This window comes from Phallusia mammillata, chromosome 2 (assembly GCF_965637545.1).
Source record: "Phallusia mammillata chromosome 2, kaPhaMamm4.hap1.1, whole genome shotgun sequence".
NCBI lineage: Eukaryota > Metazoa > Chordata > Ascidiacea > Phlebobranchia > Ascidiidae > Phallusia > Phallusia mammillata.
This window is the reverse complement of record NC_137253.1, coordinates 26,069,006-26,094,692: the sequence shown is the minus strand read 5'-3', so window position 1 is coordinate 26,094,692 and position 25,687 is coordinate 26,069,006. Positions and strand designations below refer to the sequence as shown.

At 39.0% G+C, this 25,687-nt stretch overlaps 5 protein-coding genes and 1 long non-coding RNA gene across 10 annotated transcripts; 3 read left to right on the top strand and 3 right to left on the bottom strand.

Annotated features, from left to right (window-relative positions):
- Positions 1–66: 66 nt before the first annotated feature.
- Positions 67–1,473, top strand: LOC145212810 (uncharacterized). Its single transcript, XR_013856788.1, has 2 exons — positions 67–694; positions 1,201–1,473. It is a non-coding gene; the product is annotated as an uncharacterized LOC145212810 (long non-coding RNA).
- On the bottom strand, positions 707–3,037 carry LOC145212806 (uncharacterized). Its single transcript, XM_080081059.1, has 6 exons — positions 2,693–3,037; positions 2,139–2,296; positions 1,733–1,919; positions 1,550–1,672; positions 1,222–1,394; positions 707–986 (listed from the first exon to the last, which is right to left on the bottom strand). Exons 1-6 carry the CDS (start codon positions 2,920–2,922, stop codon positions 778–780), a joined length of 1,080 nt encoding a protein of 359 aa, XP_079937185.1. The 5' UTR covers positions 2,923–3,037; the 3' UTR covers positions 707–777.
- A 67-nt stretch (positions 3,038–3,104) lies between these two features.
- Positions 3,105–4,585, bottom strand: LOC145212808 (reticulocalbin-2-like). The gene is made up of 2 exons (XM_080081061.1): positions 4,334–4,585; positions 3,105–4,161 (listed from the first exon to the last, which is right to left on the bottom strand). The coding sequence occupies exons 1-2, from the start codon at positions 4,582–4,584 to the stop codon at positions 3,450–3,452; spliced, it is 963 nt and encodes a 320-aa protein (XP_079937187.1). The 5' UTR covers position 4,585; the 3' UTR covers positions 3,105–3,449.
- Positions 4,586–4,595: 10 nt separating this feature from the next.
- On the bottom strand, positions 4,596–7,727 carry LOC145212809 (uncharacterized). 4 transcript variants are annotated; one of them, XM_080081062.1, is made up of 5 exons: positions 7,479–7,726; positions 6,870–7,244; positions 6,026–6,208; positions 5,882–5,950; positions 4,596–5,512 (listed from the first exon to the last, which is right to left on the bottom strand). In XM_080081062.1, exons 1-5 carry the CDS (start codon positions 7,597–7,599, stop codon positions 5,430–5,432), a joined length of 831 nt encoding a protein of 276 aa, XP_079937188.1. In that variant the 5' UTR covers positions 7,600–7,726; the 3' UTR covers positions 4,596–5,429. The 4 variants fall into 4 exon arrangements, with proteins under 4 accessions (XP_079937188.1, XP_079937189.1, XP_079937190.1 ...); XM_080081063.1 differs by having other exon boundaries at positions 5,882–5,947; positions 7,479–7,724; XM_080081064.1 differs by lacking the exon at positions 7,479–7,726 and adding an exon at positions 7,339–7,470.
- A 4,682-nt stretch (positions 7,728–12,409) lies between these two features.
- Positions 12,410–14,617, top strand: LOC145213209 (uncharacterized). The gene is made up of 3 exons (XM_080081440.1): positions 12,410–12,692; positions 12,836–13,009; positions 13,117–14,617. The coding sequence occupies exons 1-3, from the start codon at positions 12,410–12,412 to the stop codon at positions 13,692–13,694; spliced, it is 1,035 nt and encodes a 344-aa protein (XP_079937566.1). The 3' UTR covers positions 13,695–14,617.
- Positions 14,618–18,660: 4,043 nt separating this feature from the next.
- On the top strand, positions 18,661–24,912 carry LOC145214624 (uncharacterized). 2 transcript variants are annotated; one of them, XM_080083181.1, is made up of 4 exons: positions 18,661–20,887; positions 21,266–21,502; positions 22,112–22,313; positions 22,567–24,912. In XM_080083181.1, the coding sequence occupies exons 1-4, from the start codon at positions 19,508–19,510 to the stop codon at positions 22,617–22,619; spliced, it is 1,872 nt and encodes a 623-aa protein (XP_079939307.1). In that variant the 5' UTR covers positions 18,661–19,507; the 3' UTR covers positions 22,620–24,912. The 2 variants fall into 2 exon arrangements, with proteins under 2 accessions (XP_079939307.1, XP_079939308.1); XM_080083182.1 differs by lacking the exon at positions 22,567–24,912 and adding an exon at positions 22,480–22,557.
- Positions 24,913–25,687: the final 775 nt, after the last annotated feature.

Below are 25,687 nucleotides of genomic sequence, written 5' to 3'. Positions count from 1 at the left end.
AAGCTTAGTTATTTTGTTGGCAGTGGTTATTTGACCTCTTTGCGGCTCTCGTGCGGAAAGTTTATGCTAAATTAATATCCACTAAAGGTCACCATCACACAAGCTCTTGAAACTTTTCGCAGATGTTTTTGTTGTTGCAAGATTATAAAAAAGATCCTAAAACGTTTCTTCTCATCTAGAGAAAATTGGTGGATCTGATCTTTCTGTATGTCTCCACGACTACTCCGAAATTTAATGAAACATCATGAACATGGTGTTTTCTTTGACCTTTTTCGTGTTCTAGCGGCATGGTGCCAAACGTTGTTTGCAAAATGACAACTTGTTTGTACTCGACTTTTTTGAAAAGCTACTCAATTCGTGAATCGTGACCTTCTTGTCCAAAACTCTTCAACTAATTTTGGAACGAGTGTATGCTGTGTGGAAGAAGAAATTTATGAAACGTCGAAGAAGACGCCTGGAAAACTTGTGGAACGCACTACACTACTGTATACTGATAACAATCTTCATGTGAATTATTATTGGTTTTGCAGGAGTCTCTCGTTGGAAAATACTGAAATTTCAAAAACCTAAGGTAAAATATTTTGAATAGCAGAATTTTTTTAACAATGTTGTTCTGGGCTGATTTGACGCAGTAAATATGGAAGGCTTTGGAACCTACAAAAGTTAACGTACGTTTGTGCCATTTTGCAATCAGGTAAACATAAAAAACTATGCATTTTGATGTATTTTGGCAGCATTTAGTAAAAACAAAGGTAACAACTTTTTTTAAATGTGCAATTAAAATCCATTAAGTGCTTTAAACGATATTGCACAATACACACTACAAAAATAAGCAACACTGTGCATTGAGGTGCCAAAAAGGTCTGCCGTCTCTGCATAATCTACAAAAATGGTCCAATAAAGAGCAAGGTTGCAGAAGTAGCAATGTCCCATCGGCGAAATCAAATATTCTGTCAAACTTGCTGGAAGTCGTTCAAAGAAATTATCTACAGACAAGATTTTTTTGTTTGATTTTTTTAATACTTTAATTTCCTATAATATAGACTTTTGAACAATTGACATATTGATGTGTATATGTATATATGTGTGTCGCAGATTTTTTTGTGGTATTCCTTAAACAACTTATATCCACTAAAATCAAACCAAATATTAACATATCCACTAAAATCAAACCTAAAATGTAAAATCACTTCTATACAGATGTAAACCAGTTATGTCTACCTTGATGAATAGCTCTAGCAGCAGTGTCTTTTAAACTCATTGGCTTTCCTTCACTGCATGGGTGAATATGTTCAGGCATAAGTGCTAGGCAGGATCCATCTCTTGTGTTTAATGTGATCAACTTCAATCCAAAATGCAAAGCAATCTCATGTGTTAATGGTGTTCTCCAGGTACTAAACATCAACATATTTGTGATACCCACATGCACTATTATAGTCAAATATAAACAATAGGTAAGTTTGATTCAAACAATTTTTCACAAACGCAGTGCTTTTCAGTTTTGTTTTTTTAGAATTTGGATTGGAAGTGCAATATATTTGTGACTCACCAGCTAAATCGATGAACTTTTGGTTTCAAATGATGTGGAACCACACAAAACATCTTATTGTCATCCATACAAAATGATTTAAATTCAGGAGACTTTCCAAAATCAATAGGCAAATGTGTAATTCTGTGCAAAGAATCATTTGTTAAAGTATGATTAGGTTAAAAAAGAAAAAGGTGGTAATACCTATTTGAAGAAACATTGACCTCAGCAAGTTTTGGTATTTCACAAAGCTGTCTGGGTAAAGTTGAAAGTCTGTTTCTGTTCACCCACAACTTTTCCAGTTTTTTGCATCCACCAATGTTTCCCGGAATCCATTTCAGTTTGTTAAATGAAACATCAAGGTGTTGGAGCATTGCCATCTTCCCAATTTCTGTAACAATTATTTTTGTCTGTTGTGATACATAATGCAGATGCAAAATGCTTTGAAATCTTAGACATTTAATGGCTTTCAAATTCTAACACAAAGTGTATATTTTTTACATTTATAAACAAAATGTAGATTATCAATTTAAACTTTATGTTAGAAAGAAAGTCTTTTAATCACAAAAAAAGCAGTTTAAAAAGAGTTGAGTTCCAATTTTATTATTACCGCTTGGTATAACTTCAATCTCATTGTTTCTTAGCACAAGTTTCTTCAATTTTGCCAATCCAAAGAGACTTTTGGGAAATGCTTTGAACAAGTTTGTGTCTAAGTTCACATTTTCCAGGCATGCCAAATGAACAAATGATGCTGGAAGTTCATCTAGCCTACAGAAATTTTGCATTATACAATATTAGTTTCAATTTTTTTTTATCAATGACGAGGCATAATACCTGTGTTAATACAGCAAAGTGACATAGTTTTAGCATAGTTATATTGCTTTGTTTTATTGCATGAAACTTTGTTCAAGTTTATTTTTTATCTAAATCAGATATTTCTCATCAACATGTAAAATAGGTCCTATCCTAATGTAATTAAACAGCAACCAAGTACATTTCATTATTTGCATAAAAAACTTGGCAAATTGGAAATGCAATTTACAGAATTCATTTGGTTTAACGACAGTTTGCCACAATCACTCTCCTTAAATATGATTTAATTGTTGGTCAAACATTTGGATCACTTCAACTATAAATAGACATAAACTTAGTGTTTGCACAAACCTGTTTGATGGCAGATACAGCTCCATAACATTTCGAAACACCAAATGAAAGTTATCTGGGATCGATGAAATTTTATTACTTTTTAGGTAAATCTTTTTCACTAAGCCCTGGTGCTTCTGACATAGTTTATCTGTTGGCAGAGTTTTCAAGCCAGAATAATTGCACAACAAAGAATTTTCAGTACTTTGCAAGCATTTAAGCCACTCCAACTGACAGTCACAGATATCCATTGTTACTGTAAGCTACCCAGTATCCAACACCAACATGGTGTACAGCAAAAATGCCTAAAGGGTTTTTGTCTGTTGATAGGATTAAGAAAACATTTCAGAGAAATGGAACAGGATGTTATGAAAACAACTAATTACTTTTGGCCTTTTGTAAACACAGCCTTTTTGTTGAAAGTACAACAAAACAAATGCAATGGTCATGTAATTATTCATTTAAATTTTGCATTAATTTCCCACTGCAAATAAAACTGTAGCATAAAAAGTACAAGCACATGCAGCACAAACCTAAAAAATATATGGCAGTAATTTCATTTGCTCAGGATTGGCAAAACTACAAAATAGGCACAAGGCAAACAAGCTAGTTTCATTTTTGTGTTGTTTTTGAATAGGAAATATTTTGCTTCATTAAATAATTCAACATTACCATTTGGCATCAGTAAAGACACAATTTGCTTGAAACAAAACAAATATTTAACCTAATACTGCAACAACCTATTGAAGTAGCAAAATGTGTTTTTATAAAAGTTGACTTATAGTTCATCATGATTCTGTAACAGCTGTTTGCCATAGTCAGTGGCATCACTTTCCAACCAAAGTTCATGATTGTTTAAAATTTCAGACACTGTTAACTTTGAGTCAGCATTTGTGTCACATTCTCCTATCAAGTGATCAGCCTCTTCGCTTGCTTCTACTGAATTGTCGCTTGCTACCCAGCGAATAATCTCCTCACCAGTCAATTTTCCATCACCATCCAGATCAAAATCGTACTTAAATTTGTCTACTTCCATGGCAATCCAATCTGGCTGTTCGCCATTTTCCTTTTTTCTATAGTTCCCCAGAAACTCATCAAGGCTGATTGCACCATCTTTGTCTGTGTCGGAAGAGGTAAGACTATGTTCTACCAGAACTTCACGGGTCTGTGGTGTTAACCGAGGATGTTTAAATGAAATAAATTCAGACATATCTAAATTGTTGTCTTTGTCCTGATCTGCAGCTTTAAACATTGTTTCATCCTTATTATACGAACTGACAATGCTTTTCCATTCCTCTGATTCACTGTTGGGATCACCGAATTCAATCTCTTTAAAATTGTCACCATATGTGTCAGACATATATTCCTCCCAACTTATTAATCCATCCTTATTTGAGTCAATAGAAGGAAAGTCTTCCTTGACGTATTCTATTTCAAATCGGTTGATTGCCTTTAGAGCCCACGCTTCCAATTCAGAGCGATCAACAAAGCTGTGCAATCAATAAAACAAAAAGCAGTTAAGACTTGTACTCCAATTTAATAAAATAATTCTAATTTGGCCCTTTTAATGATACATAAACAAATGCAACCTTTTGGAGCAGTTTTGACGTTTTTTCACAAATTAAAAATAATTCAAGTGAAAAAAGTAAACATATGACATACCCATCTTGATTGGCATCAATCTTTTTCTCCACAAGATTTTTCAGTTTTGCTTTTTGCTCACCAAGCGGAAGGTTAAACACTGCATTATCATCATCTTCTTCATCATCATCACTAAACAACACTTCCTTGTCAAACTGAGGATTGTGTTCATCTCCAACGTGATGAGACTTTTCATTTGGCACCATTTTACTGTGGCTTGCACAAAATAGGCCACAAAGTATTAAAACTAAGGCAAAAATTGCTCTACTCATTCTATTTACTCTGTAAGTACAAATTTACAGACAATGAATAAAAAGGCACACAATGAGTACTGTATATCTTTGCTACAACACTTGTAAAAAAAATTAAGATTGGCCTGAACAAAGCACCAAAAAACAGTACCGTTAAGCACAGAGAAATTGCATAAAAGTCATGGGCAAATATATGAATAAAACTAGATTAGCAGACAAAGTGCAGTGCATTCGAAATTTTAACAAATTTTTGTAGCTTTAATATTATTCATATTGTGACTGACTATACTGCATTAAAAATGTATTCTGTTTCAGCCTGTTATAGGTTAAACTTACAACAGATGAATTTTCATTGAAAAAGATATACAGTGAGTTTTTGCTGTTATTTGAAGGGCACATTCTACCATAGTTTTACACACACAAAAGTTTTAAAGAAATCCATAAGTATGTAGCACAAAAAACATGGAAAAAGTGCAGAAGAACGATTGATGTCACTGTGCAGTGGAACTAACTGATAACCTATACATACATTCACAGAATAAGGCACAAGTACAAGTGTCGAAAAGAACATTTTTCTATGGATTTTTGGCATGATGATAATATTGTGAGGTGCAAAAGAAAAACAAGGACGTATCCTGCATTTTAGAAATAATGGTTTCAGACACCAAGTTCAAATGTGCATATTTTACTGCATATAAAAACCAGTCGGGCAAGAAGGCAGGTACCGCTTTTAGGGTACAATAAAAAATGGAATCAGTGTTTTGAATACAGAGAGCACTATTATGAAACTAGTAGCAATGGGAGACTGTAGAATAAAAGCTTCATAAAATAAACTGCAAATGTAAAATTGAAATCTGATAAAGATATTAAGTTTCTACTCCATATTCCAGGCGACGATGTTTAATTCCAAAATTGAAGTCATTTTGATACAAGTAGAAAATGGAAGCACCTGCAAATGAAAATATTAGCTTTAATTTTAGAGGATATTGGGGTTTAATTTTATTTTATTGTAAATAAGTGAATGAAAGCTATAGTTCAATAATTAGTTGATTTTAAAGTAATAGAATTGAAGTTTATGTGCAATTCTGATTACAAAAATGTTTATTTATGTTAGATTTTTGGCAGTGGTGGGATTCAAATTTTTTTGTCAGTCGGTTCTATCACAAAAGTCATATTTTTCAGCCGGTTTTGTTACAAAAAGTCCATTGACTGTAACCAGTAATGCTAACCGGTTCGCTGATCTTATAAAATTTCGTGAGGCGGTGCTGTAGAACTGGTGCGAACCGGCTAATTCCCACCACCGATTTTAGACATTTACCTATGAGCAAAGCGCCAACAACACAGGCAAACACAATTCCAGCAATTGCACCAGGCGAAAGACCATCTGCTAAAAACGTGTTAGGTCAAAACAACCAAAGGAAAACAATTTTCAACAAAAAACGTGAATTTGTATTACACATACCTGTGCTTGGTCCAGGGCAGGAGCATACAGGGAGATCTGACCATGTAGCATTGAATGTACATGTTGCATTTGTTGCATTTCCAGTGCATCCACTTTTGCAGAATAGATACGCATCACATCCAAAACCACATGATTCAGTTGTTTCAATGCTTACATTAATGTTGGGATAAGTTGATCTACATTCTAGAAAAAGCATTGAAAATTACCATTCCTCGATACAAATATTTTTGTGGTAAGCATAGAAATGGTATGAGAAATGAAAACAACACAACAAGTCATAAATCCTAGTATGTTAATTCTGGGAATCATTCCCTATTCTGTCACCATTGTTGTAACGATTTCCACCTTTCATATTATACTTGTTCTATTTGAATAAGACACTAAATGCTTGTATAAGCAAAATAGATTTGTTCTTTATACTAAAGTTAACTAATTTCAGACTTAAAACAACGGTTTCCAAACTTGTGACAACACAACTGGTGCCACTTTTTGGCGAACTTTTCCCCATTTGTTTTTAGTACACCCCTGTAAGTCTCTAGGTGATTTCAAAAATTCCCTGGGTGATTCAAAAATGTCCTGCTTAACATACAAAAAGCACAATAAAACTTATGCTATGAAACAGGTGGTACTAAATACCGCATATGACCACATGTTATCACAAGGAAGGTAGTTGTAAAGGACTTGAATATGCTTTTCCGAAAATATAATTTTGCAGACTTTTGAAAGCGCTAACGGTTAGAGCTATATTAGAGAAATGGAGGGTGGTACTAAAAAACAAATGGGGAAGTTGCATGGTAAACCCAAAGCACGCAATTAAACAATATATCTTGTGTGAAACGCTTACCATGTATATTAATATGTGGATATGGCGTTTCAAAACATGTTTCATTAAAGCCATCAAATCTCAGTGCAAACCAGGTTTCATCCATTTCCAATGTCATATTTCCAGAATATGTGATATTGGTTGAATAGCATGTTTCATTGATCTGGCTGCATGTTGAATCATACAGTGGCAATGGGCCTTGTGTTCTTATACAGTTTGCAGTATCAGTTTGATGCTCATAGTTCACTAGTTCAAGGCTTGTAGTGCTGTAGTTAGCCAGGTGCCATGAAAAGCTACTGAATGGTTGTTTGCAGAAGTCAGCTGAATATGTAACAGGGCCATCATAACCGAGTGCAAATCGATGTCCCGCTGACACAGAAGACAAAACAGAACAATCTGAAACAAAATTATTATAAAAAGGGTGTGATCGTTTGTTTAGAAGAAAAAGAAACTACAGAAGGTGTCCCAAGAAACTATTGATTGTACTTACTTTGTCCGTATGCAACGCTCAGCACATAAAACAAAACCGAAAAACAACAAACTAATTTAACTAAAATATGCTTCATTATTCCCTTCAAAAACTTCATAAAATCAGTCTACTTCCAACAATAATTACGTTTTTGCACTTACAACAAAAATAATTCTGATTCCAAGTTCTAACCCCAAATGGAGAATAGGGGGTTTCCCTAACAATTTTCATCAGAAAGCAAGTTTCTCGTACCCCGTTGTTGGGCTGTTTTATGCATATCATTCAAAAAAGGAATGCCTAAAAAAACTTTGGCCTCTTTGACAACTAACTGGATATTGCCACATTAGTATGACAAACGAACAAGTAAAGTATATTTTCGGGTATTCTTCTATGGCCATCAATTGCGTCATGCCATTCCCGCCAATCGCCAAAGTTGCAGCCTGAACTGGTCGCACTGTAAATAGCCACCAATTACTACCAATAACTTATTGGTATTGACTTTGATTGCAAAAATAGGCAATTTCTGCATTCTGTTGTACGTTGTTGCTGCACAGGTCATTTAACCCAACGTTTTAGGAAAAAGAAACTTATTGCATTTGCAAGTTCTATAATCTATACGTAACATTTTGAGCAGAAACGGTAACGATATTTTGGTCCCGGTATGGATATTTAAATGTTTATCTAAGTTTTAGTGACCCGTTGTGTTTGGGACGATTAAAATGCTAAAAGAACTTCCTGCAATTAAAAGAATGATTCGTACGTGAGAATACAAGCTACGTACGGCCTGTAAGCTTTAATTTACTGTGATTGTTTGAGCGAGAACACCACTGTGTTGGTTAATGTGAAGAGTCCAGTTCACACGATGGCGTTATGAAGCCAAGTCCGCTAAACTGGAAACTATGTTGAAGGTCGGAACTTGGCCGAATGGGTTAGGGCGCCTGATCCATACCACACAGAAAAAAATGATCGGAAAAAGGAAATACTAGACCGAACTTTTATTTGGCTGATGTCATATCCTTTCACGACCCAACGGAAATCAGGGACTAGTGTTAAGGGGAACCGAAACCAGACGTATTGCGCAATGATTACAACCAAAACGTCGTTGGTCTACATTGAATGTGAAAGCCTTGTTGCTGCTAACAACTCTTTGCGTAACACCATTCAGGTCAGAAAAAATGCCCAGCAATGTCGCAAGCTCACGCTTTTGTGCGAAACCTCAAAACTGTTTCATTTGTTTACTGTCTTATTATGCTTTACGGGGAACGTTTTGAGAGAGTGATGATACCAACTCATTGTGTTGTTTCTGCCAAATATCGCCATGCTATTTTCGACGAAGCCACGCAGTGCTTTTATTGGCGCGTTGAGTGGGACTTCCATTACAAAAATTAGTCCAAGGTGTTTCAACGAATCGCCAGAAACAATGAAACGCTCTGTGAATGAATTTAAAATGGCGCCGGCCGATTCCATAGGGAAGTTGCAGCACAATTGAAAGAAGAAACTGGGTACTTTTAGGGAACCCAACCAGGAAATCCACCACAACAACTCGGGCCGACTTGCAACTCAGGTTACGGTAATTGAATGAAAAGTGATGACGCAGTCAAGGTGGGTCCGTTTGATTGGCTGTTTTTGGGGGAGTAAAAAATGACGTGATGTAGGCCTATACCTTATTGGACCCACCCTTTTTTGAGTAGGTCACATTTTGTCCGGGAAATGAAATGACTGTTCGCGCGGTTTGAATTGGGGCGAAATCAAGAACGCAGTTTTGACTTTTGGGGACATTTATATATAAGCTTATATTTCTAATTGAGGTTATATTTAACCAAATTCTGTGTTTAAAGTCTCCCCACGAATAATAAACAACACTTAATTATACTGGTCCGCGACAATAATGGACATTTTCACAAATGCTAATGCAGAATTAATTATAATTCTTTATGAACCCATACAGGATTTGTATGCTTTTCGTGACAAAATAGGAGTATACAAATGGTTGCAATTAATATACATGACAACTATCGTTGCTCGGAGATAATAGGGTTAGGGTTAGGGTTAGAATTTGTGTTTAGCCACATGTGCTGTACGATTTTCTACAGAAAATAACTGGCCTGGTAAATAAGGCCAAAAGACTTCTTGGCGCAATCGGTTACCCTGAGTGTCATAAAATAGGTTTGTCATTCTTACAACTTTGGTTTGCCCCAACATTGGAATGTCAACAGGAATCGAAATTGCTGCTGACATATCCTGGCGTTTGGTTGACTGTATTCCAGGGCGTAAAAAGCTTAGTTTGGGACTGCTTTAGAATGTGTCACCGTGCATTTGCGCGTTTGTGACTGGGACAAAAAAAGCGAATTTTTTTGCATTTGGACATTATTTTAAATGCGCAGTTGAGGACAAGTTCAACAAAGCCCGTATATTGTCTTTACCTAACACCGATATAATTTATTTGGCTGAACTGATTGAAAAATATGTAACATATAGGATTCACAAATTTTGCCTAAAAAAAGGTTCAGACAAGGATTTGTAAAAGCCATACGCTGCGGAAATTATCATGCATTTTTGCAACCGATTTTCAGAAAAAAACGTAATATGCCTATGAAATCAACGTGAATAGGAATGTATAATTAAAACTGAAATGTTTTGCAGAACTAATAGAGTTGTTTGCCGCAGGTTGAAGCATGCTGCAGATTTTTGCTGAGCTAAACCTCCCGTGTTTTTTCCCAGGGAAATTACCTGGTGGTAAATAGGGCGAAAATAACTTCGTGGCGCAATGTCATCAGGAATGTCGTCAAAAAATACATTTGTCTCTTTTTTCGTTTGAAAGTGTTTTAATAGAAAGTGTACATATTTATGCATCAAACAAAAGTTTACTATTTGTGTTAAACAAAGACTTCTCTAAAAGTTTTTTTTATTTTTCTGACTTTAAACAAAATGTATTGCAACTCAAATTTTTACCCCCAACCTGCGTAACAAACACACCTGGTCATATGCTGATGATAACGAGTGTAACGTTGCAGCAGTCATCCGAGCCTCTCTGTCTTTGATTTCTATTGTCGTGTTTGACTTAATTTACATTGTTTTTATTGGACTTTTGTTCGATATGTTTATTTCTTACATATCGTTCCTGTTATGTGATGCCACCTTTGACGTCAGTGTTTAATTCATCTTTAGTTGTTGTTTTTTGAATGGTTCCTATTAAAACAACTTTTCGTTGAAAATAAAAGTCCCTGTAACAAGACAATATATTGGCGCAATTTTAAACAATCGGGCAGATACAGCGTATTTATGTTTGTTAAGTCTGGTGCAACTTTGGTTCAGTCTAAGCATTGGAACAATCCAATCATGGACCTGTAACTAGGGTGAAAAGACCTGTTTGGCCTAGTTACCCTATTGATGTAGTTAAGCAGAGCACAAATTTACGAAGAGCATTAAAAAAGTCATAGTACTGAAATATAAAAGTTTTAAAAAAGCCCTACATTTTTCACGATTTTGGTCGGTGGGTGAGAATACATTCTCCCCTCCAATTTACATATAACAAGGTAAAACTTCTCCAGACGTAGGAAACCAGCGAAAACAGCACAATCAACGACATTGCGCCACCTAAAAATGTATGCAAATTCTTCTAACGGGACGGTCTTATGTTCTTCGCTGCTAGCAAAACTAATGTTTCGGTCGAAGAAAGTACAGTTGTAACTCCTGCGAATAAACGCAAAATCGCAATTGTTGAAATTTTGTTGATAAAGTGCTCATTGCTACAAGGCTTATATTTTTAGCCACTAATCAAAGTGTACAGTAACAACTCTGGAAACATAATGGGCGCGCGAAATACGTTTTGTTTGTTCAACACACAGTGGCTGTCTTTTCGCTGAAGGATCGACAAAACGCGTAATTCAAGCTGGTTGTGGACAGTAATAAAAGTCCGTGATTAGTAAACAAAATACCCAACTGAGTCTCGTTCTTGTGATCATCTTTGTATATTCTGCATGTAACTTTTTAACCACGTATTTCATGCTTCACAAACACTAGCTAATTACTTTTTTATGCTTGTTTGCCTAGTATGGGTAAAGCAGAGTTAAACAGCAAAAGGCAAAAACAGCAAAAATCATTCGTTTACTCTGTGTAAAGACCATAATTATAAATTTAAACGCTTTGCCAGAAATAAAATGAGACCCTGTGTGTCGTTTGACACAGCTAAAAAACATTTAACTTCAAAACATTAGACAACTGGTTGCTACAATAGCTGCAACACATTTGTGAATAATTACGGTTTTGTTACAAAAAGCTAAACAACCCTCTAAGGGGGCGGGACGGGTAGTAACTCACCTGACAAGTTACGTCATCGGTTTCTGGATCACCCGCCTTTCGTGGTCTCGTGACACTCGGCTTGAGAGGAGCTTCAGAAAAAAGGTTAAACTCGTGTATAAATATGATGCCAACCCCCGCTCGCTCCCATTCGCTGTAACGCAATTAACAAAAGATGATTTGAACAATTTCTCTTAAGATTGTAGTGAGCCAGAAACGAAGCCAATGGATGTATATAAGTGGGTGCTAATGTTTGATGCATTAAAAGCAGTCTGTTTTTATTTTAGATATTCACATTATAGTGAACGTAAAAAACTACCATACCAGAAAATTTCTGGATAATGTACCATAGTGTTGACGAACTTTTTTTGTTAAAAAATCTGAATTGGTTAACTTAAAGCAAGCGGATCGGTTTGATAAACTTCAGTACCAGTTGTACAAGAAAATCAACCTTGAAAACTAGCGGTAAGTAAAATTATTTTACTGTTTTCGGTCATAATCTTTCCTGTGGGCAACAGTTCTACTTGGCGCTTGCAATAAGAAGGATAGCGCATGAGCTAAAACAAATTTTTGTCCTCAATGACTGTAAAATGATCTTTTGCGCGAGAAGTTTTTGATTCTGGGAGCGAAGTAAAAAAGAAAGTATTTAAAGGATTGAAAAAATGACATAAAATAGCTTTAAATTTATTGTCATTGAAAACAATTTTTAAATTTAATATATAATACAATATACAAGAAACTTGCCATTTATTGTTTGAAACGCCTTTTTTAATCTTCGCCCCTTTGTACACAGATGGATTACCTGCAGCGCATTGGAACCTACGGCAAAGAAAAGGTTGCTAAGAAGGCAAAGTCGGTTGCCACGACCGTAAGAAGACAAGCTGCAAAGTTAAGCAAGAAAAAGACAACAGATACAGTTGTCTCAAACAGCTTTCCGTCTGTAACCGCCAACAACTCCACGTTCAACAACAACGGTCAAGATGTCGTTAACATCCATGTGGACACCGTGAACGTGAATGTAAACAACTCAAGTTTAATGACTCCAGAACAGTACAAGGAGTTGTTTCGGGAGCTTGGTGAGTCAAATTGTAGACGAAACTAATGAAGTATTAGTGGTATGCACGCAGCTTTTCACCGACTGTAAAGTTAATGAGTTATTGTTTAAAACATAACGATCGAGTGCAAAATGTTTTATTGTGTTTTATTTCTTCTTTTGTAGCATCTGATGCCGACCACCGCTTCGCACCGGAATTTGAAAACGAGGGGTGCAAATTGTTGATTTCGGACGAACTTCGTAAGGAAATGCAGGATTTTATGAAACAGAACAAAAGCAAAGAGTGGGTAAAGCAACTGGCAAAAGTTGCCAAGAAATGGAAAAAGATACACTGGCCAGGTGTGTTACCCTGTGTTTTATTCTCAACTTCATAACTTTCCTAAAACTACATTTTTGTTTGAAAATACGTTCTGTGACATAGAGTAAAAATGTAAATTTGCACACAGGCAAGAAACGTACCAACAAGCTGCCAAAATGCGATACAGATGAGCGCAAGGCCATCCTGTATCTTGTTCAGGCCAACGAGCCGCTCACGGTGAAGACTGTATTTAGCGGTGGCACTGAATTCACATGGCATTACAACTGCGTTTCAGTGGACCAAGCTCGCTTTACTCAAACCATACATGCCCAGGACAATGAGGAAATCGTGCTTCTGTACGTGTACGGCAACGGTTGCAGGGACATTACGCGAGTGCGCAAAGACTCGGATCACCATCTGCAGATTTTCAAAGATAAAGGCCAAGTGGTGCCAATTTACTATGACAACGGGCAGACAGTGGTGGCGACTAACTTTCAAACCGATACCAAAGGTTGTTCGCTGAATGGCAGAAAATACCAGGTAACTGGAGAACTACACAAGCAGGGCCAGCTTTTTGGCAAACATTTCACTGTAACTGCTGACAATTGCCACATCATTGAAAGCGAAGGCTTCGAAAGAAACCGCGAGGAAATGTTAAGGGTTTGTCCTGACCTGCAAGATGTCTACAACCTAGTAGATGCGCAACGAGCTGACAGAAACGCATAATCTTTTTTCTGTAATTACCACGCATCACCTTTAATCGTTTTTGTTTTCTACTCATTTTTAACAAATATTTTTTTGTAACTGTACTCTTGTAGTACAAACACCCATGAGCATATCATGCTGCACATCAAATCAAATTGTTAGACTTTATCTTGTGTTGGGTGGCTCACGTATTTACCCAATGTTATGTGAAAACAATTCTTTTGCCGAAGCACATTAATCCCACAGGGTGGGCTCTTGGATGTGTTAGGTGAATTTAATTGTGCTGTGTTTTTTCACACTGCCTACTTCGTCCATTCTGTAAAAGTGTAAAACACCAATACGTATAGCTTGCGCAACCGAAGCACTCTAATCTCACAGGGTGAGCTCTTGGGAGTGTTAAGTTGTCATACGTGATGGTCAGAGGTTTCGTGTGTGTGTGTGTGTTGTTTGTATTGACTACTTCTGCTTTTCTTTGCGGGCTTGCTCTGCGCTAATTCCTGTCACTGAGCTGCGGTGCCTTGACGTCAAAGGCATTCCTTTCAGAAACGGGTACTCGTGCGACACAAGCCCACAGAGAAATATGAAGTTGTTTCCTTGATTTTACGGTATATTTGAATGTTTACTGCAGTCGCTTGAAATTTAGGTTGGTTACAGACGGCGAACACGTACTTTTGCTCGGGAGATTTGAACGATTTTGTTGTGCAGCATGTTTACGACATTTGACGCAAGGTTCATATTAAAATCCCCGTCCCCTAACTGGATCGTGTTATAATTACTTGCACTTTGTTTTTGTAGTGATTTGTTTTAGTATGAAGTGTTGATGCAGTTCTCCCCGTTTTTAAAACATATTTTTTTTATTTTGCTGACACACGTTCAAACCTTGCCTCAAAATTTTGCTGCTCACGGGTGTCATTTGTGTTCTCTTTTACTTTGACTTAATCAATTGCTTACTATTAATACATAACCATGTCGACATTTTCGAAACTTATAGTACACATACACAAATGTTTTTGTACACCTTTAATACATTGTTAATACTTTGTAATATGAATACATCAGTAATCATTTTTTGTATGGTTTGCTATTTTTACAAATCTGGATTTACTAAACCAATGTACCAAGTCGTAGAAAGGGTAATTTTCTACGACTTGGTACATTGGTTTAATGTGTTTGTTTTTTTGTATTAAAACTAACATGAAACAAAACAGGCCTACTCTTTATTCAGCATGTTTTTTGAAATAGGAAATGGCTGTTCTGATCGATAAAATGGTCATATTACTTACAAACTTAGTCAGTTTAACTTAAAACAAGGTTAAACACAAGGTTTAAGACGACATTGTACAGTGTCGAATATAGTGTTCCGCTGCCTAGTGCTGTAATAAAGACTAGACACAACACAAAGTGTTTGTTAAAATGCTTTCCCTATTGCTCGCGCTCATAGAATGAAACGGCGTGGTCACATACGGTCACGTGAATTACTGTTTACATAGAGATCATTTAATACTGTTTGTAACATTAAATCGAACTCGAAACGAGAAGGAATTGTTGCAAGTGCAAAGATTCTTATGGTAATTGCAAAAAGTAAATCATTCTTAACGGAAATACCTAATCAAAACTGGCTTTTAAATGAGCACAAATAGGGTTGTTTGTCGCATGTGGAAACAAGCTGCAGATTTGTGCTCAGCTATTACCCAGTCTGTTCATTCCCTGGGATATAGCCTGGTGGTAAATGAGACAAAAACAACTCTGTGGTGCAATGTCACCATAGCAATGTCGCCAAACAGAGTTTATGCGTTTGTGCGGCAAAACTGTCCTGCTAAACAGAAGCAAAGATTCGCTCTTTTCTCTCCGGTGATTTTTTAGCGCTCTTTGTGGTCTTAGAACAGTGGTTCTCAAACTTTTTTGAACGCGACCCAAATCTGAGTCTTATAAACACCTCACGACCCAAGCCTCAAACAAAAAAAAATGTATTTTATTTCCTTGTACGAATAATTAATCATACTCTAACGCTAACTGTCACATGGCCAAGTTCAGTTAACGCAAGATTAACTTATCCTATTATTTCCCGTGCTATGACGTTACAATCGCCGTGTGCGAAACAGTATAGTGGGAAGGCTATTGTGTGCGCGACCCATTTTTTTACCCTGTGCGACCCATGTTTGGGGTCGCGACCCATACTTTGAGAACCACTGTCTTAGAACCTACGTTTAATTGTATTCTTAAACAAGCAATCAGCTTGTTGAAATATCCCTAAACATCAAACTAAATTAGTTTTAAACAGGTTTTTCCTGTCTATGAGAACATTGCTACTGAAATTTCGCTAGTTGAAAATGAGTTATATTTTGTTTTAGTTTGTAAATAAGCTATATTTTTGTTCGATTTGTTTTCTTGCCAATGTGGGCTACCTATATCGTTCATAAGAACACACACAGAGCAAAGAACAACGGTTAACTGAATACTTCATTGCAATCCAGCGCTGCAACTCTGAAAATGTTTGCCGAATTGTATTTGCAAAGCTTGGTTTCGGTGTTGGTCGCGTGTGTTATTGAATGGTCAGCTCAAACAACATTTTTCCCCTAGCTATAACAAAAACTTTTGGCTAAAAATAAAATACATGCCGGCGAACTTAGTTGCGTCAATGCCCGCGTTTATCTAGCGTGAGATTTACGGAGTGGCTAAATCTTGTATACAAGATTACCTATAGGTTTACGACCTTTACAACGATCCCTGGGTATTCACCAGTTGTTCCGTACCCGGGAAATAGTGAACACCTGATCTACTTATGACACTGCTGAATAACACATATCTTATGTCCAGTAGTCGGAGTCAATAACAACGTCTTTATGGTGAGCGTTTAAACTTACGCTGGGTTGAAGCAGTTTGAGTCAGTGCTATTGTCACCTCAAACGCATATGCTCCGTTGCGTCACCTACCGGAAATTCCCAAACCGGCATGTTGTGAGTTCCTGTGTTAGTAGTCATATCTTATTAATGATGTATTTAAATTTCGATAAGTGGCGCCTAGAGCACAAACACCAATAAAAAATTGAGCTAAATAAACTTTTCTAAATGGTCCGGCGCGCCTGACCCATATAAAACAAAAATTGATCGGGACTCGTCCCCGGGCACGTCCTGGGTTCGAACCCCGTAAAAAATAAAAAATAAACTAATCAATCTGTGCCTGTCGTTTTCCAACATTTTTGATAGTTTCTCAAGCATTTGCAACATCTGTTAACATATAGTTTCATTAAACATTTCAGAGGGCTTAATGTCTAATAATGTAAATTGTTTTTTCTTTTGGATGTGTTAGGTGAATTCAATTTTGTCGTGTTTCTTTACACTGCCTACTTCGTCAATTCTGTAATACACCTATACGTATAGTTTTGGCAACCGAAGCAATCTCACAGGTTGGGCTCTAGGGATACTGTTAGGTTGTCATGCGTGCTGGTGAAGAGTTGTTGTGGAGCATGTTTACGACATTCTACGCAAGGTTCACTTTAAAATCCCGCTCCATAACTGTACCGTCTTATATGGTTAATAAGCTAGCCGTTGATTGCAATTTGTACTGCAACCTTTTTATTCGTTTTTGTAGTGCTTTTGTGCTGAAGCGATGATGCAGTGGTCTCCCGTTTTTAAACATCATTTTTTTACTTTGCTTACACAAGTTCAAACCTTTCCTCAAAATTGCTGCTCATGGGTGTCATTGTCCAAGGTGACCTTTTTATTTTGACTTAAATCAGTTGCTTACTATTACTAACTATAATAACGAAGTCGACATTTTTGAAATTCACTGTACGGACTTTGTACCTTTAAAACCTTGTCACCAAATTTGAAAAGAGATTGTAATTTTTATCTATTTAAATACTCTTTATTTGAATGCGACAATAATTCCTTTTTTGTATTATTTGTCCATTAACAAATCTGTATTTACTAATTACCATTTACATATTTGAGTTTTGTATGGTTAACCGTGTTTCTTGTGTAACATGAAATAAACGTATTCCAAATTACTCGGTCAACAGAGATCGGGAAGAAATTGTGTCACGGTTCTTAAGTGTCTTTTATTGCGTTGCCTGTTAAAAATCATCGTGACACGTGTTTTTATCAGTAGGCAAAACGCAAAATCTCTTCTTTATTTTATCGGCTTTTATCGTACGCCTGTTTCACTAAGTTATAACTTATAACTTACTACAGAACGCTTAAAAATCTTAGTGCAATTTAGTTTACCCAGCTTGGTAAGGACCGGTGACTTAAACAGATGTACGTTCATAGCCACGTGTTTTACAAATAATATTAGACTTACTTCACAGTTGACAAATTGGTATATTGTTAGTCATTATTCTGACTTTATTGTTATTGATCTGATACGGACCCAGACAGATTAACCTTGGTTACATGCTAGGGTGTCGTAAACAACTTTACTTTGGGAATAATCAATAAGCATGATGATACATATATAGCAAAAAAAACAAAGGTTATTTATAGGTAGTCTTTCGCAATCCAAGGTTGAAACACAGAAAAAGTTTGCAACCGGAAGTCGAATCGGAACTGAACCCGAACCCGCGAAACGGTTTGAGCAGTTTATTTCAATAAACCCGATTCGAACCCGAACTGCAAATTACGATGAACCCGAACCGGAGTTGAACCCTATATTTTGTTTGGCGTTGGACCCGATCAGGAACCGAACCAGTAAAAAATGCACCCTGTAATATTTTGCATGATTTTTTTAAAACAGCGCACTGAAGATAAAGATGCGCAAAATAACAGCTAAAGGGCGTGTCACAAATAACAAATTTGAAAGTGTCTGCAATGCTCGGTCAAAATTCTTTCGGAGTTTAATAACGCCATGCAGATGTGGCGAATTTTTAGCACTTTCACCGTTTGTAATAATGAGCTGGGCATGGTTAACTCCTTTATTTTCACACACCTACGTGCACTTATAATCGTTTTGTTTGAAGCGTTGCCTATTGGGTATCCTGGCACTTAACTCTGCTATTATTGTTGTGTTTAATTGGTTTGTTTTGCCAATCATATTTTCACTACATCATATTTCTATGGCATATATCTTGTTTTACCACCCGTTATTATTGTTGTGTTTAATCGGTTTGTTTTGCCAATCATATTTTCACTATATCATATTTCCACGGCATATATCTTGTTTTACCACACACTGTATATATCTTGTTTTACTACACACCATTCACCTATTTGTTTTATATTGTAATAGTTGTCTTTTCTCCGTTTGTATGATCGCCCTTTCCCCGCCACTAATTTACGCCTAATTGTTGTATCGTTACCCGGGTGTGCCTTTGGTCGTCACGTGATTGTTTCTTCCACGTACGTGGCCGCGTCGCACGTGCGAGTAAAATAATGAAGGTCAGTCTTCCTCTGGGCGCCGTGCGAGTTACACCTGTTGGTTTCTGTTCTGTGTGGTACTGGCGTTTACTGATTATTGAGTGCAGCGTATTGAAGTTGGAAATACGTGTTGTTTTACGCCAGTGTATTTTATCGCTTTTACTTAAACAAGGCGCCCATTAGTGAAACCAGTTTGTGGTCTTTCTTTGGCTTAGTGGTGAGCCGTTATTGCAGGGTTCGGGCCGTTTCCGAATTAGGGAGGCAGTTTTGGTTTTAAAGGTACAGAATTAGGCTTAAGGGGTTGATTGGAATTTAATATCGCCACTTGAAAGATCTCTTAGCCGAATTCCCAAAGCTGCCGAAATAATTCCGTAACAACTTGGCGAGCACGCCAGGACCCTGTCACCACTACCCGCTGGTTTTACTAGGAAGACTCCCCGTTTTGTGTTTTTAAGTATTGTATTTTAGGTTGATTTTATAATGTCTTTTAACGTTTTAATGCAACCTCCGCCTTTACGGCCTGGGGAGGAACTAGGTCAATATTTTAATATGCTCGAATCTTATTGTACGAGCGTTGATGCTTCAGAAGAAATGAAACGACATCTGTTTTTAGCAAGCATTGGCAACGATCTGAAATGGGCAATACAAGAGAAGGACTCCAATCTCTTTACAATTCCGTTTAAGGACTTGAAGGAACGCGCACTGCGTCATAAGTCTAGCGGCCAACACGCGGAACGCCAACGCGCCGAGCTGATAAGGCGCGTGCAGTTACCTGGCGAGTCCGCGCGAGATTTTGTTTATGCCCTGCAAACACTGGGGGATAACGCTTACAGCAACTCTTCAGAAGCTGCCCTTAAAAACGAAGTGCTGTACATTACCTTGCTACAAGGCTTGCAAGACAGGCGCCTTGCTGAAAATATCCCTGCGGCAACCAAGTACACAAGGACGTTCAGAGCCGCCGCCCAGGTCGTGGTCGATGCTCAAGTACCGAGCTTTGTTCAGGTTGCCACAGTTAACGCAAAAACATCGGAAATTGATATGATTTTGAAAAAGCTTGAAGACATGGAACGACGCACGACGGAACGGAGTTCTAAATTCGAAGACACTTTGAAGACCCTACAAGCTGAAGTTGATTCCCTTAAAAGGACAGGACATTTTTATGGCCACCACGAGCAAAACCGAAAGTGCTACGGTTGCGGGCAGCCAGGTCATTTTCGACGCGACTGTCCACACCTGGGTATGCGCCCCAAAATGATTAGGGTAAGTCGCGAGGCTAGGTCACTACCAACTTCTTTTTGCAGACCGTCCAAACACCCAGTGGACGTAAAAGAATCCCCAAGTCAACAACCAACCGCACCAGGCAGAGCAAACAGACCAGGGCCGGAAACTATGCCTAAGGAGAGAATCGAATCACCGCCAGCGCTGGCACGGTTTGTTTCCATTTTGGTTGGGCAGACAACCATGTGTGCTTTGTTAGACACCGGCTCGGGTGTATGTCTGATGAGTGCGATAAAATGGGACTCATTCGGCGCAGAACAAAACCTACAGATAAATAGGTCCCCTTCCAAGCACTTGGTAGGTGCCGATGGGCTGCAATTGGCGGTGAAGGGCAGTATTAGCCTTCCCCTTAGAGTTGGTGGCATAACGAATCATGCGACCGTTTATATCGTGCAGAACCTCAACCATGATTTTATTCTAGGATTGGATTTTCTTCAGGCAAATGCGTGCAGAATCTGCTACAGGGAAAATACGTTAACAGCAGGAGACGCCAGACTTCCCCTCTTCAGTTCTCCGACAGCCTTGTCCCAACCCTGTGACGTATGTGTTGCTGATGACGTCCTTATCCCAGCGTTCGCAGAGGTATGTGTAACAGGCAGTCTATGTCAAGAATCTCTTAATTCACAAGAGTGGGCCACCCCGGTTCTAACGGAGCAAATAGCTGGGTTCGTAGAAAGATTTGGCTTATTGACTGCGACAAGTGTAATGATGGCACAAAGCCGCGGGGTGAAGGTGTTTGTGGCAAATTTGGGGGATGAAGATGTAACAATACCAAGTGGGGCAAGATTCGCTACGGTTACACCTGTGTATGCTTTTGGTAACCTCGATTGCAAAATCCCGGGTTCTTGTATAGTGGTAGAGGGAGGTGTCCCTGGATGTAAACATCCTGAGTGTTTTGTTACAGACACACAGATTTGTTCCGTATCGGCTGAGAACATATCTAACCAAGATCCGTTCCAGGACATTACAGACCAAGTCACCATCGGTGAACAATTAACGGCAGGTCAACGAGGTGAATTGTTCGATTTGCTGCGATCCAATCAAGAAGCGTTTTCGACTTCCAACGTTGTCTTGGGACGAACCGACATAGTACGTCATGTTATCGACACGGGTGACAACGGCCCTGTACGACAGCCACCGCGTCGCATGCCTCATCACCATGGAGCAGCCCGATTGTGTTGGTCCGAAAGAAATCCGGTGAGACTCGTTTTTGCGTTGATTACCGCAAGTTGAATGAGTTAACTAAAAAAAATAGTTACCCGATTCCCCGGATAGATGACAGTTTAGATCAAATGTCCAAAGCCGCCTATTTTTCTACTTTGGATCTAAAATCCGAGTATTGGCAGGTTGCAATGGACGCCTCCTCCCGGAAGAAAACGGCTTTCACTAGCCACGTCGGGCTTTTTGAATTTAATGTAATGCCCATGGGCCTGTGCAATTCTGCAGCGACTTTTCAGCGCCTGATGCGTATTGTCTTGAACGGAATCGAGTGGCAGGGGGCTCTAGCGTACTTGGATGATATCATTGTATACTCGAAAACTTTCGAATAGCATTTAAAGCGACTGTCGGACGTGCTGGCAAGAATCAAATCGGCTGGTCTGACTTTGAAACGTAGCAAGTGCACTCTATTTAAGCATGCACGAAGTAGACTTTTTGGGTCACGTATTGTCGAAAGAGGGCATACGATGCGACCCTGACAAAATAAAGGCAGTTGCTAAATGGCCGACTCCCCGCAACGTAAAAGAAATCCGGCAGTTTCTAGGCCTTACTTCCTGCTATCGTAAATTTATTTGCGGTTACGCACAGATCGCGGGTCCTCTTCACCGGTTGACGGAAAAGGGAAGACGATTCCAGTGGGATGACCTATGTCAGGATGCCTTCTCTCAATTAAAACGACACTTGACGACTGCACCAATTCTTCGATACCCCGACTTTAACATGCCGTTTATACTGGATACGGATGCGTCTGACGCTGCCATTGGCTGTGTCCTTTCTCAGGAAATCGACGGTAAGGAATGCGTGGTCGCCTATGGTAGTCGCACTTTGAGCAGGTCGGAACGTAACTATTCCACCACGAGAAAAGAGCTTCTAGCTGTTATATTCGCCACAAAGCTGTACCGGTGTTACTTACTGGGTCAAAAATTTAACTTACGGACTGACCATTCTTCTTTAAGATGGCTTTGGAAGTCTAGGGAGTTATACGGGCAGTGCGCCCGCTGGGTAGAGCACCTTTCCGCGTATGACTTTGAAATTCATCATAGGTCAGGAAACAAACATAAGAATGCAGACGCTCTGTCACGCCTTGATGACATAGAAGATTGCGAGGAATGTCCATACAAATTGGCCGAGGGACTCGAACATACCCAAGTTCACGTCGTTGACTTAAAGTCTACGGTAGGATATCAACACGAAGACTTGTTGGAGCGACAGAAAGATGACCCTGATCTAGCAGTCGTCTTGGAATGGTTAAATAAAGGTACGCGTCCGAAATTTAAAACCGTTAAAAAAGAATCACCAGTACTTCGCCATTATTGGTCTCGCTTTCCCAGCCTCCTACTTAAAGCAGGTGTACTTTGTTGTCGTGGAAACTCTACACTAGGCAGCGATTCTGTAATTGTTTTGCCACAGAGCTTAGTCGATGAAGCAATGTCAAATCTTCATGATAATGTACACGGGGGAGGGCATTTGGGCATAGCTAAGACCCTGGCTAAGATAGCGGAACGCTTTTATTGGTATAAATGGCGCGATTCTGTCGAAACATTTTGCCGCAACTGCGTCACCTGTCAATACAATAAAAGACCCACGCATCATTTTCAAGCTCCGCTCATGCCCTCAAAGGAGGTCAGGCCAATGCAAAGGATCGAAGTGGACGTTGTCGGGCCTCTACCCCTAACCCGGTCGGGTTACCAGTTTATTTTGGTAGCGTGTGACATTTTCACAAAATACGTAAGAGCCTGGCCGATGCGAAATCAAACTGCTAATGAGACCGCCAATTTGTTACATCGAAATTGGTTCACTGTAGATGGGGTGCCGGAGACTGTTCATTCCGACCGCGGTTCGAATTTCGAAAGCCATTTATTCGCAGAATTATTACGCCTAATGGGATGTAGGAAAAGTCGCACGACATCATACCACGCGCCTGGGAACGGTGGGGTCGAACGTAACAATAAGACCATTATCACTATGATCCGGAATTATATACAGCGAGATAACCGGCGGTGGGACGAAGCATTACCAGGGGTGGTGGCCGCCTACAATGCGAGTGCCCACGATGCAACGGGAGAAGCTCCGCATACTCTCTTAACCGGACGACCATTGCGATTGCCGGCAGACTTGATGGGGTCTATGGCGCGTGACACCGCACATTCGTACGGAGTGGAGATTGATCAGCTTCGTGATGGTCTACAGCTTGCAGAAGAGGTAGTGAGGGAGAGTCTCGCGACGCAACGGAAGCGGATGGAAGACTGGTACAATCAACGACAACAAGGAATACCTCACTCGTTAGGCGAATTTGTTTTGTTAACAAACCCGGTCGTCCCGATTGGACAAAGTAAGAAACTTCAGTATCCATACAAGGGACCCTACAGGATCACCGATATTCGCGGTCCTGTGAACTACGTGATCGAAGACGCGACAGGCAAGAGGCAAACTGTACATTTTAACAGGTTAAACCCAACGACGAGTACAGTCCCCTGCCCCACGGAAGAACCGTCAGAACATCTGCAACCGCAGCCGGAAGTGCCTGCAGTCGTGTATGTCTACAACCCTAAAGTAGTTTTACAGGAAGACACAATCGAGTCGAATCCTCAGGGCAATTCGGATGGGTGTAGAAGGTCGACTCGGGTACGTCGTCAACCAGCGCGATATTCACCCGAAACCATGGTTTAGACGGTTGTCCAACGGGAGTAGGACAGTTTTGAGTTGGGGGGAATGTGGCGAATTTTTAGCACTTTCACCGTTTGAGCTGGTTAACTCCTTTATTTTCACACACCTACGTGCACTTATAATCGTTTTGTTTGAAGCGTTGCCTATTGGGTATCCTGGCACTTAACTCTGCTATTATTGTTGTGTTTAATTGGTTTGTTTTGCCAATCATATTTTCACTACATCATATTTCCATGGCATATATCTTGTTTTACCACCCGTTATTATTGTTGTGTTTAATCGGTTTGTTTTGCCAATCATATTTTCACTATATCATATTTCCACGGCATATATCTTGTTTTACCACACACTGTATATATCTTGTTTTACTACACACCATTCACCTATTTGTTTTATATTGTAATAGTTGTCTTTTCTCCGTTTGTATGATCGCCCTTTCCCCGCCACTAATTTACGCTTAATTGTTGTATCGTTACCCGGGTGTGCCTTTGGTCGTCACGTGATTGTTTCTTCCACGTACGTGGCCGCGTCGCATGTGCGAGTAAAATAATGAAGGTCAGTCTTCCTCTGGGCGCCGTGCGAGTTACACCTGTTGATTTCTGTTCTGTGTGGTACTGGCGTTTACTGATTATTGAGCGCAGCGTATTGAAGTTGGAAATACGTGTTGTTTTACGCCAGTGTATTTTATCGCTTTTACTTAAACAAGGCGCCCATTAGTGAAACCAGTTTGTGGTCTTTCTTTGACTTAGTGGTGAGCCGTTATTGCAGGGTTCGGGCCGTTTCCGAATTAGGGAGGCAGTTTTGGTTTTAAAGGTACAGAATTAGGCTTAAGGGGTTGATTGGAATTTAATATCGCCACTTGAAAGATCTCTTAGCCGAATTCCCAAAGCTGCCGAAATAATTCCGTAACACAGATGATGGACAAAACCAAAATTAATCGAAAGGGGATTGAACCGGTTTAAAGGCCGCAAACCGGTTTGGGCCGGGTAATTTGCCCCGACCGGAACAAAACCCAAACCCGAAATCAAGCATTTTTAAAAACCTAAACCGAACCCGAATCCTTACAAATAAAACAAAGTGGACCCGAACTGAACTTGAACCCATATAACAAGCGGTTCGACTCCCTGGTTTGCAGTAATGTGATTATTTTTTTCTTTAAATTTAAGCTTGGTTAAATCATCCCAATAACAGACCCATTTACTAAATAAAAGTTGCTTAAGTCGGAGATACTTTGATTCAGAGGACCCTAATGTTGTTTAGTCCAAGTCCAAAAGGTATTAAACAACACTGGTTTGAAATAATGGCCTATGGCCAGTATCTTTAAAAAGTTGGTGTGCTACAAAAAATCATAGCAGACTAATTAAGCAAGTTGAAATATCGCAATGCAGTGTAAAGTAAAGCATTGCAGTGCGCATTTAAAGCTGGAATTAGGTACGCGGAGCTCAACAGAACACCCGGGGAAAAACCTTGTGGTGTCGACGAGGTTAAGGCCAACAT